At 43.3% G+C, this 18,597-nt stretch overlaps 1 protein-coding gene across 1 annotated transcript in view; it reads left to right on the top strand.

Moving 5' to 3' along the window:
• LOC112250505 (collagen alpha-1(XXIV) chain) overlaps positions 1 to 18,597 on the top strand; it is a 205,918-nt gene that overhangs the window by 95,443 nt on the left and 91,878 nt on the right. Inside the window, exons 16-25 of the mRNA XM_042321159.1 lie at positions 2,601 to 2,654; positions 2,817 to 2,861; positions 3,559 to 3,612; positions 3,825 to 3,878; positions 4,910 to 4,963; positions 10,124 to 10,177; positions 10,320 to 10,373; positions 11,303 to 11,347; positions 11,540 to 11,593; positions 13,658 to 13,702. Coding sequence (XP_042177093.1) covers positions 2,601 to 2,654; positions 2,817 to 2,861; positions 3,559 to 3,612; positions 3,825 to 3,878; positions 4,910 to 4,963; positions 10,124 to 10,177; positions 10,320 to 10,373; positions 11,303 to 11,347; positions 11,540 to 11,593; positions 13,658 to 13,702 — 513 coding nt within the window. The remainder of the gene's footprint in view (positions 1 to 2,600; positions 2,655 to 2,816; positions 2,862 to 3,558; positions 3,613 to 3,824; positions 3,879 to 4,909; positions 4,964 to 10,123; positions 10,178 to 10,319; positions 10,374 to 11,302; positions 11,348 to 11,539; positions 11,594 to 13,657; positions 13,703 to 18,597) is intronic.

Raw genomic sequence — 18,597 nt, 5'->3', positions numbered from 1 at the left:
GAGAGAGAGAGAGAGAGCTATAGAGAGAGAGAGAGAGAGAGAGATATAGAGAGAGAGAGAGAGAGAGAGCTATAGAGAGAGAGAGAGAGAGAGCTATAGAGAGAGAGAGAGCTATAGAGAGAGAGAGAGCTATAGAGAGAGAGAGAGAGCTATAGAGAGAGAGATATAGAGAGAGAGAGAGAGAGAGCTAGAGAGAGAGAGAGAGAGAGAGAGAGAGAGAGAGAGAGAGAGAGAGAGAGAGAGAGAGAGAGAGAGAGAGAGATATAGAGAGAGAGAGAGAGAGAGAGCTATAGAGAGAGAGAGAGAGAGAGCTAGAGAGAGAGAGAGAGAGAGAGAGAGAGAGCTATAGAGAGAGAGAGAGAGAGAGAGAGAGAGAGCTATAGAGAGAGAGAGAGAGAGAGAGAGAGAGAGCTATAGAGAGAGAGAGAGAGAGAGAGCTATAGAGAGAGAGAGCTATAGAGAGAGAGAGAGAGAGCTATAGAGAGAGAGAGAGCTATAGAGCAGGGGTGCTATAGAGGGCAGGGAGGGAGAAAGAGAGATGGAGAGGTAGAGGAGGGGAGGGAGAGAGAGAGAGCTATAGAGGGCAGGGAGCGAGAGAGGGAGATTAAACCCTCCCGCAGGCAGCAGGTGGTGTCCATCTTATCTGTCGTTCCCCCGTATTGTAGCTGTGTGTGGGATATTGGAGTTTGATTCGCTGGATCAATTGGTTGGCCCTGAGAGGAGAGTGGTGGGGTATCGCCTTACGCCAATTGTCTGTTTTCAGCCCGTAACTTTCATATGCCCTCAGTTGAAAGCATTCTTTATGAAGTGCGTGCGATTTGTCTTCATCCCGCCGTGCCATTAGCCAGGGAGGTTGAGCATCAAACACAAAGTCATACTGAGACCAGATGGACCTCTGCTTTTAAGCCACATGTCCTTAATGACATCGCATTAAGCTCTTTGAGGGGCGCTGGATGCTCGCCGGATGGAGTTTCCTCAACCGTTGCCAAGGCAGCTTTGTGAAGCCTCACAAAAAAAACGGAACTCATCATGAGGGGCCGCAGTGCCTCTTGGGTCTACGTACCCACATCCATACCCCCAATTCTTCACATTTTTCCATGGGGCGGAGAGAAGATTTTGCGATTTTATAACTAATTTCATGCAATTATACTAATTTTGCCATAGAGTGGAGGTCAATGTTTGCAGTTTTTAATATGATAGCTGATGATCAATGGGCCCCACCCCGGTCGGTAATTCAACCATGCTTACTACAAGTTTAGATAACTGGCCGCTTGACTACCTTAACAAACTAAACAATGTTTGCTGACATGGGCTAATTGAGTGACTGCTGATGCACTACCAAATTTCAAAATTGCACCTTGTGCATTCTATTATTTAAATAGATTGATTTCACCCCTGCATTAGGGGCTCCCAGTGGTCTAAGACACTGCATCTCAGTGCAAGAGGTGTCATTGCAGTACCTGGTTTAAATCCAGGCTGCATCCCATCTGGCTGTGATTGGGAGTCCCATAGGGCGGCTCGCAAGTGGGCCCAGCATTGGCCGGGGTAGGCTGTCATTGTAAATAAGAATTTGTTCTTAACTGACTTGCCTAGTTAAAAGAAGGTAAAATAAAAATTAGAACAAAGGACAACTGCTTTCAGTTATTAATCCTCAGCTGCTCTTACCTCTTCTAATAAAGTCTCCAGGGAGCCCCTAATACAACTGATTATTTATCAAACCACTCTGTGTTTTACAACTGCATTCACTTATTCATTCTCAGCTGCTCTTATAGTACCTGTTCTCTGAAGTCCTCATGAATCATAATTTACCACGGTACTTCTCACGTTTTAGAATGTGAAGAAGCCTTACTGGTTTCTGTGACAGCGGCTAAAAGTAGGAGGAAGTAAAGGTATCTGTCCAAGTGTACAGGCTGGCTCTGATGAAGAGGAGCCGTATCTGTGTGTGCGCGTGCGCGTGTGCATTCCTGTGTGTTTGTGCGTGTACTTTATCAGTCCCTGCTGTGTTTGCTGGAGCTGCATTTCTCTCCAGATCTGATGACAATCCCCTCAAAGCACAGCATTGGGAAACCGAGCCACACTGGTAGGCCAGTAGGCCTGGAACGCATAGAATCACTTACAGAGCTGGCCTTCGGTCCCACACCCTCGGTCAGTGTAATTACAATGATTAGAATGATAATTCAGACCCTTTTCTAGCAGCACAGTGTCCGGTCACTCCTACCCTGTCCATGGCACAGCTGGTTAGATGTGATGTTGCAGTTGTGCGTCCGCTATGTTCCAGCCATGCGTCGGCTCGTGTGGACGGCCCAACTCCGAACGGACGCTTTATTGTCAGCACAGGCACAGCTTGGAAGTCATCATAGGCATTGACTCACAGGAATGTAGTGTTTAGGCCCAGGCGGTGACCGCATGTGTCAAAATAATGGGCTGCGAGTGGGAAACGGATGTATTGGATGTTTCCTGTGGAACATGTCCTTCATTGTCTTGCGCCGTAAATCCGAGCCAGTATAATACATACTGTACACTTGATGAAGTGTGTGTGTTTGTGTGTGTGCTGCGCACATGCGTGCTGTATCTTACCCTACTCCCCCTTCTCTCCACAGGGAGACCAAGGACCTGAGGGACAGCGAGGACTGACTGGCATAGTGGGAACTATGGTAACTACCCACCCTCTCCTCTCTTTTCCGTTCTCTTCCTCTCTTCCGTTTTCAAGTCAGTCTCTCTGCATCTACGTCTATCAGTCTCTGTATCGTCCTCTGTTCTCTTTTTCAAAATGACTGCCACTGAGGACTCCCTCTCCTGTTCCTTCTCTCTATTAGGGCCTGACTGGAAATGCGGGGCTGCCTGGATTGAAAGGTGATAAGGTGATCTAAATATTTATATTATTGTGAATGATCTATCCCAGTGTGTGGATGAGGAGAGTGTGTTTTTACATTCAAGTACACAGTGAAGGGAACGGGATGGGAGTAACAGAAGAGAGGAATGAGGATTTGATATGCAGTATAGAACCTAGAGCCTAAGAGTTATTTGGCTGTCCCCATAGGAGAACCCTTTAAGACAAACGTTTTGGTTCCAGGTAGAACCCTTTTGGGTTACATGTAGAACCCTTTCCACAGAGAGTTCAACATGAAACGCAAAAGGGTTCTACCTAGAAGCAAAAAGTTATTCTATGGGGACAGCCGAATAACCCTTTGCGAACCCTTTTTTTCTAAGTGTACATCTCGGTACAGTATAAACTTGAGAAATAGAGATGTGTTTTTTAAATGTCTTCCCCCTTTCTGGGTCTGTTGTACCCCTGACTATGATTGTTTCCCCCTTTCTGGGTCTGTTGTACCCCTGACTATGATTGTTTCCCCCTTTCTAATGATTATACAGTTCATCAATAAAACTCTTGATCTTAATTGCTGCTTGACTTTGGTGGGATGTATCTCCTATCGGATGGTTTAGATAGACACCTGAACATGGATGGGGAAGCAGTGTGTCCCTCCCTGTGTTGTTAACACTGTTCTGAGAGGAGCAAGTTGTTTGTATTATATCTCTGTGTGATGCTGTAACATTCAGGGCGAACCTGGACTAAGGGGGGAACCAGGAAAGATTGGTTACCAAGGTGACAAGGTAGGTTTCCCATCCGTCTGAATATGTTTATTGATTTTAAACTATGCTGGGTCCCTTGCGACACACACACACACACACACACACACACACACACACACACACACACACACACACACATACATAGAAAAAAAGTAAAAGAGAGGGAGTCAGATAATGAGTGATGGAGGGAATAGGAGCATAAACAAGTGTTGTGTGTTTGTTTGTGCCCCCAGGGTGCTGCTGGCTTACCTGGACCTCCTGGACTCCTTGGGAAAACAGGCCCACCTGTACGTGTGTGTGTGTGTGTGTGTGTGTGTGTGTGTGCGTGCGTGCGTGCGTCACTTAATTAATGTAACGACCCCAGTAAACACCCTGTACCTTTTTAGAGACTTTCACTTTGTTACAGACAGACCATAAAACTGTCTGAAACTTTAAACTCTCTGCCTGAAAACGATGATGACAAATTCACGCAACATATTTAGACCATCTGTTGGGTCCTGCATGAGTCGATGACAGGCAACAAGGGAGTATGTTCTATAGTCCTGGCATAGTTTTTTTTTTTTTTTTACACTGAATTAGTATGTTTAACATAGAAAGCTAAAAACTTGCACAGTTTGGCATAGTATTAAGTGAATATACCGCCAAGACTCTCCCATCCTATTACGTGTGCGCTTCACATCTGCCTGAGCAAGTGTTTGCCCTCCCTGGCATATCCACCTGGGCTGTAGACGCCAGTCAGTCAGCCTCTGTGGCATCACAGCAAGACCATATGATTATTTGTTTTGACAAAACAATTAACACCAAACAAACAAAACCTCTGATAATACTTGTATTTCCCTTTTTGACCCACATTTTAATCGCAGAATATCAAAAGTGGCACATAAACACAAGCCACATGCAGGAACCAATCGGATGCTCGAGGGGAGGGGGTGTTACTGCAGATCCAGGAATACCCGCATGCAGGAACGCCCCGAATTGCGGGCCGCAATCACACACCATTGGTCACGGTGGCGTCACAGAGAGACCATATTAATATTTGACAAAACAATACACACCGTGCCTTCCTTCTCAGAAACATTGGCAACTGTCAAATAGAGTGATGGCGAAGACTTACTACACAGAAACAGATTTTGAGTGCCAAGCTTTTATATGCCTCATGTTGTTTTTGTGCAAAATATACATTATGCATGTCTGTGTGAGAGTGAAAGAGAAGAAGAGAGAATGTTGCTTGGCATTCGTTAAGTAAAGGTAAAAAAAAAAAAACGTTTTGATGTTTCCAGTATTTGTGTTCATGTTTTCACGTCTCTCTGTTTGACAGGGTAAGATGGGTGACATCGGACCGCAGGGACCTCCCGGCCCACCAGGACCTGAGGTAAGACAACAAACACTGATATCATTAAAGCCGCACTCTGTTAGATGTGTGATATTACAGTCTGTAGCATGCTAATTGAGCTACTGATAATGCTCAGTATTCTATCATAAACGTCTTTCATATAGTGCTATAAATGGTAAAACAAGCAAACCAAGCAAACTGAACCAATCATAAAAACATATCATCCTGATATAAATGTCTGTTCCTACACAGTGTTGTTTTAGTCAAGTTCAAATTCTTGCTCTGCTGGGACCTTATCGTGCACCTGTCCTATTACCTGTCAGAGATGAGATTGTTTCAAGTTCCAGTTTCAACTTTAGTGTCCCAGAGGGAAATTGGTGGCAGAGATGAGACAGCAGAGATGGGACAGAGAAACGGCCCCTGCTCTATTACCTGTGTTCTGTCCAGAGGAAAGGTTGTAAACAGATGGGAAAACACTGGGAAAAATACAATGGGACAGGATGGAAGTCACTGATCCTCCAGTCTAAACACAAACATGACCATAAAACACTATAACTACACGAACACCATAAAACCCTACCAGCCCCACGTCTCGCTCTGTGTCTTTACTCTCTAATTAGACTGTGTGTAAAAGCAACTTGGGCACAGGTCCATATTAACTCTAGTTATTGCCTGATAGTGCCTTTGTTTGGCGTCTATCACTATGGTTGCTCCCAGGTTGTGTCAGCTGAACATACACAAAGACAGTTACGTCGGCACACACACAGATAAGACAGTGTGTAGAAGCGATGGGCACAGGTCCAGTGTAGTGATTTTTTAATGATATCTACCGTACCAGTCAAAAGTTTGGAAACACCAACTCATTCAAGGGTTTTTCTTTATTTTTACTATTTTCTACACTGTAGAATAATAGTGGAGACATAAAAACTGGGGAAAAAACACACACGGAATCATTTAGTAACCAAAAAAAGTGTTAAACAAATCTAAATATATTTTATATTTGAGATTCTTCAAAGTAGCCACCCATTTCCTTGATGACAGCGTTGAGCACTCTTGGCATTATCTCAACCAGCTTCATGAGGTAGTCACCTGGAATGCATTTCAATTAACAGGTGTGCCTTGTTAAAAGTTCATTTGAGAAATGTCCTTCCTTCTTAATGCATTTAAGCAAATCAGTTGTGTTGTGACAAGGCAGGGGTGGTATGCTGAAGATAGCCCTATTTGGTAAAAGACCAAGTCCATATTATGGCAAGCACAGCTCAAATAAGCAAAGAGAAATGACAGTCCATCATTACTTTAAGACATAAAGGTCAGTCAATCCAGACAATTTCAAGAACTTTGAAAGTTTCTTCAAGTGCAGTCGCAAAACCCATCTAGCACAACGATGAAACTTGCTCTCGTGAGGACCACCACAGGAAAGGAAGACCCAGAGTTACCTTTGCTGCAGAGGATAAGTTCATTAGTTACCAGCCTCGGAAATTTCTGCCCAAATAAATGCTCCACAGAGTTCAAGTAACAGACACATCAAAACATCAACTGTTCAGAGGAGGCTGCGTGAATCAGACCTTTACGGTCAAATTGCTGCAAATAAACCATTACTAAAGGACACCAATAAGAAGAAGAGACTTGCTTAGGCCAAGAAACATGGGCAATGTGAGAGGCAGAGTAGGTGAACAGATGATCTCCGCATGTGTGGTTCCCACCGTGAAGCATGGAGGAGGAGGTGTGATGGTGTGGGGGTGCTTTGCTGGTGACACTGTTAGTGATTTATTTAGAATTCAAGGCAGCAATACGCCACCCAAGTTTAACATGTGCTCTTTATGACTGAATGTAAAAATTAGGTGAATTCAAACATTTTATACTTCTCAAAAGGCACTGAATTGATGGAACAACCCATCTATTGTTTAAAATTTCCCATCCCAAGAGGTTAAATAAAAATAATGACTATGGTAAGTGCCTATTAAGTAACAGGGTTGACCGTAACAGGTTTGACAATTTCAACTTAAATCAGCTGTAAATCCCCTCGTGATAGGGGGAATGGAAGCTTATGTGCAACATGGAGTGGCAATTGAATGCAAGCTTCACCAACAAAAAAAAGAACACCACAAAACACCAGAAAATTGCCAAAAAGAGTAGAACCAGCTCACCTACTTTTACACTGTCATTTGTCGAGTAGATGTTCAATGTTTCTTTTGAAATAAATATTTGAAAAGGAAAAAGTTTCACCATATTAAAATGAGAGTTCAGTTCACTTAACCCAGGTTGGCATTTATTGGAATGGCTCATGTACTGGAGGCAGCGCTGCAGGGTATTCACTAGCTGGCACAGCCACAAAGTCATAAAATCTCATTTTAAACACAATCCTAACCTTAAGCACACACTAACCTTATGCCTAACCCTAACCTTAAGGCGGCAATCAGCAATTCAAACAATAACAAAGTTAATTCCCTGGCTCTGTTTTGGTAAAAAAGCTGAGGGATGTGGCTAGAGAAATGTAACCCCTCTCAAAGTAAATGACAGAGCTATGGATGCAAGGAATGACCGTCCATGATATGAAAATAGTTTAAACCGTATGGGGTTTGTTTCCATTGACTTTGTTTAAACACATTGGAGTAAAACAAGTTCATATTTTGGTTTCTGATGGGGTACGGCAGTTGAATTGAGCTTATAAGGTAAGTTATATTCTTCAATAATCAATGGGTTCATATCATTCATTTATGAGTCTAAAAATATATGTAGCAACTGCAGATTGACACTTTACATTTTTTATTTAACTAGGCAGGTCAGTGAAGAACAAAATCTTAATTACAATGGCGGACTACCCCGGACCAATTGTGCGCTGCCCTATGGGGACTCCAGATTACGGCCAGTTGTGATACAGCCCAGGATCAAACCAGGATCTGTAGTGACACCTCCAGCACTGCAATGTTGTGCCTTGGACTGCTGCGCCACTCAGGAACCTGAAGTCCAAAGGGCACATTTTTGTTTTCATAAATTTGTATAAGTATAGTCAAATGTTTTTTTTTACCTTTATTTAACTAGGCAAGTCAGTTAAGAACAAATTCTTATTTACAATGACGGCCTACCCCGGCCAAACCCGGACGACGCTGGGCCAATTATGCACCGCCCTATGGGATTCCCAATCACAGCTGGATGTGATACAGCCTGGATTCAAACCAGGGTCTTTAGCGATGACTCTTGCGCTGAGATGCAGTGCCTTAGACCGCTGCACCACTCTGGAGCCCTTTTGACTTGGCCCAGAGAGATTCGTCCCAATAAACATCCAAGTGCTCGGGCAAACAAGGTTGGCAGACGTAAATGACTCACTTAATCACATGAAATAAATAATAATCTTCAGAAATGACTTCAGAAATGTCAAAACAACTAAATAACTAGGGCTTTACAATGATGGAAAAAAACTTGGAGAAATGTTGGGGTTAAGTTGCTTAAAATCTTTGTAGAAGTCACAGAGGGTGCATGGAGGGACATGTCAAAATTATGAATTTTACACTTTAGAAAGTTTCTTTCAAATAAAAAAAATCTGATTGATTAAATTCTCCATGTGGTCTATATTAAAGGACACTATTTAATATAGGCTTTTAAAATTCATCATTGGTGCACAATTTCTACTTAAAATATTAAATGGATGCAAAAAAGCACTCATTTCGTGGAACGACCCAGATAAGCAAACAGATAAGACATAGTATTGAACTTGGAGGACAGAGTCCAACCTGGGAGGACAGGATACACTCGCTGAACTGAACCATCTGAGAAATACAGTTGTAGCACTCCTTAAATCCATTACAGAAATAGGTCAAGTAAGCTTTCCTTATTCCCTGTGTCACATTGGTTTGGATTTACTCTGTCTAGCATATCTAACAGAGAGGAGATTAGGAAGGGAAGGGAATAAACAGATCCATCTTGATGTGTGCATGTCATGTGAAACACGTGTTTTTATCAAACTGAATCCAACAATGGCTCACTTTTTTTATTGTCCATCCTAGAAACGTTAGAACTCTACTTTATGGGCCGTTGTGTTTCACTGTTTGTTGCCTCGTCAAGATCAAAGAGTCCAGAAAGGTTCACTCCATTTAACCCTATTAAAATGCCACACCTGTAAATCTGATGGGTCTCCATCCATTACTGCCTCTCCCCCTCTCCTCCATCAACTCTCCCCCCACCGCTCCCCCACATGTTTTAACTGAGCCAGCCATGCCGTACTGAGGCAGGTGTGTTTGACAGTCTTCACCCAACATCGCTATCCATCACCTCCTTTACAGCATGTTCCGATAAGTCAGTTAAGCCCTGACTCTCTATAAATACGTATTTATTACTGTTACCAACTGTGGCTTACAAAGTGGCTGTGTGCTCTCTGTTCTTATAATTGAGAATCCATAAATTAAGTAGTCTATTTAAAAAAAGAGGGTCAGTGGATCCAAATGCATCCCTCTCCCATGACCCTTATCCTGCCACAAATGGCAATGCACATGCATGTAGTCACGCTATGTGAAGCTGGAGACTCATACCCCCCTCACTAGCTTTAAGCACCAGCTGTCAGAGCAGCTCACAGATCACTGCACCTGTACATAGCCCATCTGTAAAAATCCCATCCAACTACCTCATCCCCATACTGTATTTATTTATTGATCTTGCTTCTCTGCACCCCAGTATCTCTACTTGCACATTCATCTTCTGCACATCTACCATTCCAGTGTTTAATTGCTATATTGTAATTACTTCGCCACCATGGCCTATTTGTTGCCTTATCCTACTTCATTTGCACACACTGTATATAGACTTTTTCTACTGTATTATTGACTGTATGTTTGTTTTATCCATGTGTAACTCTGTGTTGTTGTATGTGTCGAACTGCTTTGCTTTATCTTGGCCAATGTCGAACTTATTCTCAGCTAGCCTACCTGGTTAAATAAAGGTGTAATAAATAAATAAAATATGTGGAAATCCTACACTCTCTTTCTGTACGCAGACATACAGAAATGATGATGTTATAGAATGGAATATAAAGTAATTGTATACATGTAGGTGTGTTCAGGAGTTCAGGTGTGTTGTGCTAGAAAAAAGGTGCGGCGTCAAATTTACACGATCACATCAGTCATGTGACTTACTGTATGATGTCAGTCAAAGAACTAGGTGGCTCCTTTTGAACTCTTTCTTTGTACTCTTGTCTTGTTTTCTCAGGGTTTTCCTGGAGACATCGGTGTGCCAGGTCCCAATGGCCCCCCTGGACCCAAGGTAAATCAAATCAAAAAGAGGCATGAACTGTTTTCACAACTCAACTCTATCCCACCAAAAAAGACTTAATCCTCAGTGTGTTTTTTTTTCTTCTCATGAGGGTTAATGTGTGTGTTTTCACTAATATCCTGTTCTGGTTCAGGGTCTCCAAGGTGCCAGAGGGCCACAGAGACAACCAGGGCCAAAAGGAATAGAGGTAATAGATTTTGATTTTTAAAAATACTGCACAGACACAACTAAACAAGCAGGTAGCAATCCTGATCATTTGCGTAAAATGAGTTCAATCAAGATAGCGTGTTTTGCATTTGATTATGAAACAGATGCGAGTTCATGGAGTCTGTTCATACTCGGCATTTGAACCTGCCACCAGTACTGAGGCAAACGTTACTAGTTTCAGGCTGCGCTGCCAGGCTCAGGTTGTGTGGAGTGGTCCCAGGGCATGTTCCACTGTACTGTATGATGTCATGATTCATCACAGGGTGCTAATAAAAACAAGGCAAGCCAAGCCCGGGAGTTTTCCAGGCAGTAGTGGAAAATAAGAACAGAATTCTTGGCCGTGTGTACAGTACGTACAGTGTTAGTTTTGGCATCCAACTCAACTGTGGTACAGAGTTGGGAGGTCCCGCGCCCTCTCTCTCTATCTCTCTTTCCTGGCACAGAGTATTATTGTATAGCCCGGCAAGAATGCTGTGTAGTTCAATCACTATGGCACTGATGTAATTTCACTTTCACTTAAACTGATCCGAGAAAATGCTTCAAAGCAGAACATGGTTCGGAGTAGAGACAGAAATCAGGGATGCTTAACATTGGATTTATCAAATGCTCCTTCGGGTAGTGAACATGGAGAGAAACATCCAGGTGACTTTGATAGAGGGAACAGAACGATTGATGGTTGTACGCACACAGACACACACACACACACACACACACACACAGGCCGTTGCATGACCTACAGTATGTGGCATGAACATTGGTCGATCTGTGCACATGGGATGAGATGGGACGAGAAATTGGGATTGTTATTCAGCCAGTGTTACTGCCAGTGCCAAGTGACATTACCATATCTCCATATCCAGCTGTAAGCAATGTATTGCACTGTGTTTAACAGTTTTACTGTGTTTTCAGGGGGATGAGGGGCCCCTTGGCCTTCCTGGCGGTCCTGGCCCCACTGTAAGTGTCTCCAGCCTGCCATCCTATCACATTATAAATAAACCACTGTGCATGTTTTCCTGTTGGCCCCAACCTCCACCCTTCTCCAGGTGTTTCACATGTATTCGTTATTGCACAGGAATATAGATGAGATGTGATTCAAAACAAGCGTGAGTACCCTGTAATCAACAGTATTTGTTTTCATTTTCTCAGGGTAGACCTGGAAGGAAAGGCTACATTGGCGAACCTGGCCCAGAGGGACTGAAGGTAAGAAGTGACTATCAGCTTGAATACTGTACATAACAGAGGAGGCTGGTAGGATGCGCTATAGGAGGACGGGCTCATTGTTTTGGCTGGAATGGAATAAATGTAATGGAGTCAAACTTGTGGTTTCCATATGTTTTGATGTGTTTGATACCCGTTCCATAATTCCATTCCAGCCATTACAATGAGTCTGTCCTCGTATAGCTCCTGCCATTAGCCTCCTCTGGTACACACAGTATTGGTCTGTTTAGACAAACCACCAGCCTCCCAGACAACGTAATATGAGTTGATCAAGTCCATTTGCTGATACAATCGAGTGTGTGTGTGTCTAACAATCTCTTTCCATTGGCCTTCCACCCGTGTTAAGTGTCTAATCGTAAGCTAGCTTTCCAGAATGATTACAGAACAGTGAGCAATAACCAGCAATAACCATATCTAATGGACATGTCTTGGTTCAACGTTTTTTCTTTAAGTTAACGAAGGGTAGAATTCCAGACTTGTTTCTCATGTTACTTCATTAGAGCTAATTGTTGTGTACCAATGACTGTTTAGACTGAGTGTACAAAACATTAGGAACAACTTAATATGAATATAACTTAATGAATAACTTAATTAAACAACTTAATATAACTTAACTTAATACAACAACCTAATATTGAGTTGCACCCCATTTTGCCCTCAGAACAGCCTCAATTCGTCGCGGTATGGACTCTACAAGGTGTCGAAAGCGTTCCACAGGGATGCTGGCCCCTGTTGACTCCAATGCTTCCCAAAGTTGTGTCAGGTTGGCTGGGTGTCCTTCGGGTCGTGCACCATTCTTGATTCACACATACATACAAACTGTGAAAAACCAAACCGTGTTACAGTTCTTAACACACTCAAACCGCTGTGCCTGGCACCTACTACCATAACCTGTTCAAAGGCACTTCAGTCTTTTGTCTTGCCCCATTCACCCTCTAAATGGCACACATACACAATCTATGTCTCAATTGTTTCAAGGCTTAAAAATCCTTCTTTAATCTGTCTCCTCCCTTCCATCTACACTGATTGAAGTGGATTTAACAGGTGACGTCAATACGGGATAATAGCTTTCACCTGGATAAACCACAGTCAGTCTGAGTCGCGGTTCCTAATGTTTTGTACACTCAAAACCATTGATCACATGACACCATTCATTCTTATGTGAAGACTCAACAGTGCATTGAAGCCAGATTAAGTCGGTTAAGATGGCTTCTCATGCAGACATGACATGCACAGTTTGAGCTACTCCAAGAAGTGACGTTGCAGGCTAGCTCAGTGTTGCCCACTCTCATTGAGTAAATCGAGTTGAAGGCTGACCGGGGTATTGCAGGTTGCCATTAGCAACTAAATATCCTTATAACTTTTTCTGTGTGCGATTTAAAAGAATCCGTTCAAGGACATATTGTACTGTACATCTGGTGTATTAGAAGCAATTATTGGTAATGTGATTAAAAATAATAATATATATATATATATATATATATATATATAACCACGAAGATTGCCATTTTTCCATTCACTATAATGGGGGAATCCTGTTTTCTACTAACAATGCCTGCAGTACTGATATCAGCCTTGAACTTCCGGGGCTACAATGAAAGGAGCAGTCGGTTTCCCCTGGTGTGTACCCTGCACAATGCCTTGTGCCGTCGTCTTCACTGCGACACAATGTAGCAGAGGTTTATCAGTAGGAATTCCCCTTCTGTGTTTTCCTCAAAATGCCATGCAGTAAGTCAGTGTCTCTGCGTTGGGTACTTGGGTTAGTTCAAGGTGGGGCTGGTTGATTGTCTAATAGATGTGTTGCGCCTCATTATTAAGACAGAGAAGGAATTCTCCCTGTGCTGTCATTAAAGCATAATGACAACCCACAGGAGTGAAAGAAACAGAAACAGAGGAAATCAAGAGTGTCGCCATGTGTGCTTTAATCATTTGTTTATTAACCCTGTGCAAGCTGTTGATCATGTGAAAGTGCAACCAACGGCTGGATCTTTAATGCACACAGAAAGCTAGCTAACTAATGTTCTGTTTTGATGTTCTGGTTTTCAGGGGGAGACGGGGGAACTTGGCGGCCTTGGAAAAAATGGACCGCAAGTGAGTCTGGTGTTTTGAGCTGACAATGCACACATGAAAACACCGCAGCGCTAGCGGCAAGATGAGATACTTCGAATTCGTTAATGTACAGCAATTGGAATAAGTAATTAAGCCACTACTTCCTGCCGAGAACATGAAGGTTTTCATGATGTTTTTCCCTATCCCCATAGTATAGGAAGAACGTTGATGTAGAGTGGTTGGCTTTCATTAGTCTGAGTGCAGTGATGGAGATGTAAGGGTCCTTAAGTGGTTTTGTAGGGTAGGGAGATGGAGGAGTGAAAGGATAGGAAAGGAGGTGATGGTGGTAGAGGAGGAGAAGGCAGGGAGGAAGAGGTCGAGGATGAGCGGTAGGGAGGTAGAGGATAAATAGAGAATAAGAGGAGTAGGAGGCAGGAGCATTGAGGAAACTACATTAGTATTTTTGATGTCTTGCTGTTATCCTTCTGTCCTACAGTTAATGTAGTCCTAGAGAGGAATTTTCTCCATGCCTAAAATGAGTGTGTTTCTATCCAGAAATTGGCAGACCACCACTGTAGAGTATAAGGAGCTCCAGTCAGTGATGTTCTCTGGAAGTGACCTCATTTTGGACTTGCGTTCTTTTGTTTGTGCGAGACTCAATTGTTTGGGGAGTAAAAATGTCTCTTCAAGGAAACTAACTGCATAACTGGAATCGTGTTGTTGCCCTTAGCAACATACACAAACTGTACATGTATACAGTACACATGCACTACAACAACAACAAAATTGACTATCCAGATGTTTGGCCAGTGTCTTAATCAATCTATGATAATCAATCTTCATTCATCAATAACAAGTATTTTAATGGCTCCACCACTGATGGAACAAAAACATCAGTGGCCCAGCTAGTTTTTAAAACATCTGTGGAATAATACAATCACTTTGGATTGGTCTAATTAACTGTAAAACGGCAATGTTTCAAAAGTCTGTCTGTTGTTTTATGGTCCGGATAGTCTTCTGATACTCAATACAAACACAGCAACATGTTTTCCCATGCAAGAGATCTACACACAAGCCCCCCTAAACATCTCATATCTTAATGCATTATGCCTCTCTGTGTTTATCAGGCCCCGCGATGCTTATATTTGCAGCATGTGCGTTGTGGAACCCGCTGCCACCAAACACGCCTTGGGTGCATCCCAAATGACACCCAGAGCCCTGGTCAAAAGTAGTGCACTATGTAGGAAATAGGGTGCCATTTGGGACATACTCTTTTTTTGTTGCATAGAAGAGCACATATCAGAGGTATTAACCACCCACCACAGACTGTTGCTAGCGAACTAGGGCCCTTTGAAGCCAAGGAGCCTCAGGCTCCATGTAAAAAAATATATATATCTGCTCGGAAAACACATGGAGGCTCTAATGAAGGCCATTACATCACTTTCCAAATAAATATCATCTGGAAGGTCTGAAGAGAGACTGTCGACAGGTTGGCTAACTGCGGGTTAGCCCTGGGTCAGCATATTCCTGGGCTGTTTGTGATTGTGTTCACTAAGGCTTCATTGTGTCACCTAGAGAGCCCTTACAGCAACATGTTGCCCATAAAGTGTTTGAACCGATCATTTATTGGGAGTTTGTAGGATGTGCTGTATTTTGGGCCAAGTTAGATTGGGTCGTCAAGTGTTCCATTTCAGTGTGACCCCCCCCAATCAAATCACAGTAATAAAAAAATGAAATGCCTCTGAATTGAATTACTGCTGAGGGAATTGACAGATTCGTGCTTTGCTTTGAAACATGTGGGTGAGAGACTAGTAGCACTTGACAACAGAGAAGGTTCTCTTCTATAGTACCTACAAAGGTGATGTCAGTCTCTCTCCTTGGCTGCTGCTCTGCTCTACTTATAACCTTCACTGTGACACACATCTTAACCCAGGGCTAAGGAAGCTGACAGACACACACACACACACCTGAGAAAGCAGATCGCTGCAGACTGCAATTCGAAAACTGAAAGCCCCATCTGAAGAGGCCCTGTCATAGAGAGAAAGCCCTTGAACCAGTTTTCTACTGTTAAATGATACAGGATACTAGGCTTGGGGGGTATCCAGATTGTCATACCTTCATGCCGACCTTGTGCCATACCCTGGATATTTGGTAATGCAGGCACTGAACACAAGGGGCACTATTTTCTAACCCCACTGCCTCTGTTATCCGAATGTTAGCAATGCTAACAAGTACATGTCAAAACCCATAGAGAATACTAAGTTAATGCTAAACAGCCTCTGACCAAAACTATTTCAAGGAAAGACATCCCAGTTCATAAAGTTATACAAGTAACTAAAAAATGTGACTCGCAGTTTGCTGCAAAAACTGTAAGACTGGCCAATAGCTACTACCCCCAGACCATCAAGCTGCTGAATAGCCACCACTAGTCAGCTACCTGCTCCCCCGTCCTCGTCCTGCCCTTCCAGACTATCCTACCCACCCAGGTGAAATGAAGATAGGTGAAAAGAAGAACACTATCTTCTTTATCCCCTAACGTACTGCAGAAGTCGACTGAGGGTATTTACTTAAAAAAGTAGCAACAAATATTAATGTCTTAAAAAACTTAAAGGAAATAGTTTCAATAGTGTTGGAATATACGGTATACCGCCATGTTGTCCCAATTCATGCCTCAATTAAGGGATTTTGTATGGATCTGGAGACACTAGTATTCCCATGTTTCCCAAGGCTGCCTGCCTTTGCCTTTACTCACAGACACTACAGTACAAATCAGTTGCCTGCATGCCTGGGGCTACGCTGTGACTTATACCTTACAGTAGAGATGTGTTCTGCGGTTGCCTACTGTGTTTTCACAAGTTAGTTTGTTGTTTAATATATACATTAGAACAGACAGGAATGTACCCACTAGCTATCTGGTTTGCACCCGCTCTTATCACAACAGCTGTGGATGATTAAGACTCCCATCCACACACACAGAAACAGGAGACTCTCAACTGTCACACGAGGGAGTGTTCAGAGGACCCAGTGTAATGTACAGCACTGCAGTGTCTGTCTGCGTGCGTCTTTCACACCTCTGGCCATATTGCCCCAGCCCCAGTGGCCTCTCTGTTTCGCAACTGCCAGACGGCATTGGCTTTAGATGTTCCAGGAAAATCTCCCTTCTTCCTCCCCCCTTTTTTCCTCCCATCCTATTTTCCCCACTTCCTTCAATCGCATCAACGACTAATGGAGTCCAGAAGTGTGGTCACAATTCTGGCTCTGTGTACGGCTCTGTCTGTCCCGATCCCCACTCTATACATCCCTGTTCTCCGACGGGAGTTCTACAGGCTACGTCTAACCTGCCACAGATGTGTTCTGTCTCTGTCAAACACACCACATATTGAGGAACTAAGAGCTGATGGGGGGAAAGATAGAAAATACATTTTGAAAAAGACAAGAAACGTAGCCACAGAAACACACGTGGAAGTACGGTACGTCTCTTGTGCAACAATGACATTTTGGTCATGCATATTTGCCTCGTACATAGTAAGACAACCACAGTGACCACACTGGGTTTAGCGGTTGGCCAGACTGGGGACGTTTTCACCAGCCTTTCAGGATTCACTGGGGCAAGAGACGTTGCTCCTATCGTCTACTATCCACTCCTCTCCTTACCATCGACACTGGCGCTGGGCCAAACCTCGGCCCTTTATCCAGCCCTTCATTCTCATGTGTACATCAGCCCGCATTCTCTTTGTTAGCCAGCGTTTTAGGCGCAGGACAGTAGGATGTGGCAACACTCTTCTAGTGAGAGTAGAACTGCTGCTGTAGACCTACTACAAAGGGCTGGGTGGCAGAACACAGTGTAGAATCAGCCCAGGTTGAATCAAAATCAAATCACTTTTGATTTGTCACGTGCCGAATACAACAGGTGTAGTTCACCTTACCGGGAACTGCTTACTTACAAGCCCTTAACCAACAATGCAGTTCAAGAAATAGAGTTAAGAAAATATTTACTAAATAAACTAAAGTAAAACATTTAAAGTAACACAATAAAATAACAACAGGGGCTACCGGTACTGAGTCAATGTGCGGGGGTACAGGTTAGTCGAGGTCATTTGTACATGTAGGTAGGGGTAAAGTGACTATGCAAGATAACACACAGTGAGTAGCAGCAGTGTAAAAACAAAGGGCAGGGTGTCAATGGAAATAGGTCCGGGTGGCCATTTGATTAGCTGTTCAGCAGTGTTATGGCTTGGGGGTAGAAGCTGTTAAGGAGCCTTTTGGTCCTAGACTTGGTGCTCTGGTACCACTTGCTGTACGGTAGCAGAGAAAACTGTCTATGACTTGGGTGACTGGAGTCTTTGACAATTTTTTGGGCCTTCCTCAGACACCGCCCCGAGTATATAGGTCCTGGATCGCAGGAAACTTGACCCCAGTGATGTACTGGGCCGTGTGCATTACCCTCTGCAGCGCCTTACGGTCAGATGCCAAGCAATGGCCATAACAGGGGTATGCGCAATGCCGTCGGGGGTACGCCAAATAAAAATGTGATTCACATAAAGAATAAAGAATCACATAAGAATTGTCTTCACATTTTCAAACAGTCAATTTAGTAAAAACCCGCGTCCATAGAGACACATATCGGTAGTACTGCTACTTCCAGCAGTACTACACCTGCACCTGTCGACGACACAAGTTGTTCTGCTTCCATGAGCACATCCAATGCTAGCATCAGTAATTCTACATTTGTTGTTAGCCCAGCTAGCATGGACACTGACAGTTGTGAATCTGATGCAGCCCGGGAAAGCAACGAACAACAGACTGGGATGTTGGACCATCGAAGAGGCGTAAATATAATGAGAACTACATTGATTTGGGGTTCACTTACATTGGGAGTAGTGCCTTTCCCCAGTCACAGTGCGTTATCTATGTAAAAGTACTATCTCACAACTCGG

The sequence above is a fragment of the Oncorhynchus tshawytscha genome, linkage group LG01 (genome assembly GCF_018296145.1).
Source record: "Oncorhynchus tshawytscha isolate Ot180627B linkage group LG01, Otsh_v2.0, whole genome shotgun sequence".
In the NCBI taxonomy this organism is placed as follows: domain Eukaryota; kingdom Metazoa; phylum Chordata; class Actinopteri; order Salmoniformes; family Salmonidae; genus Oncorhynchus; species Oncorhynchus tshawytscha.
This window is presented reverse-complemented; position numbering and strand designations above follow the sequence as displayed.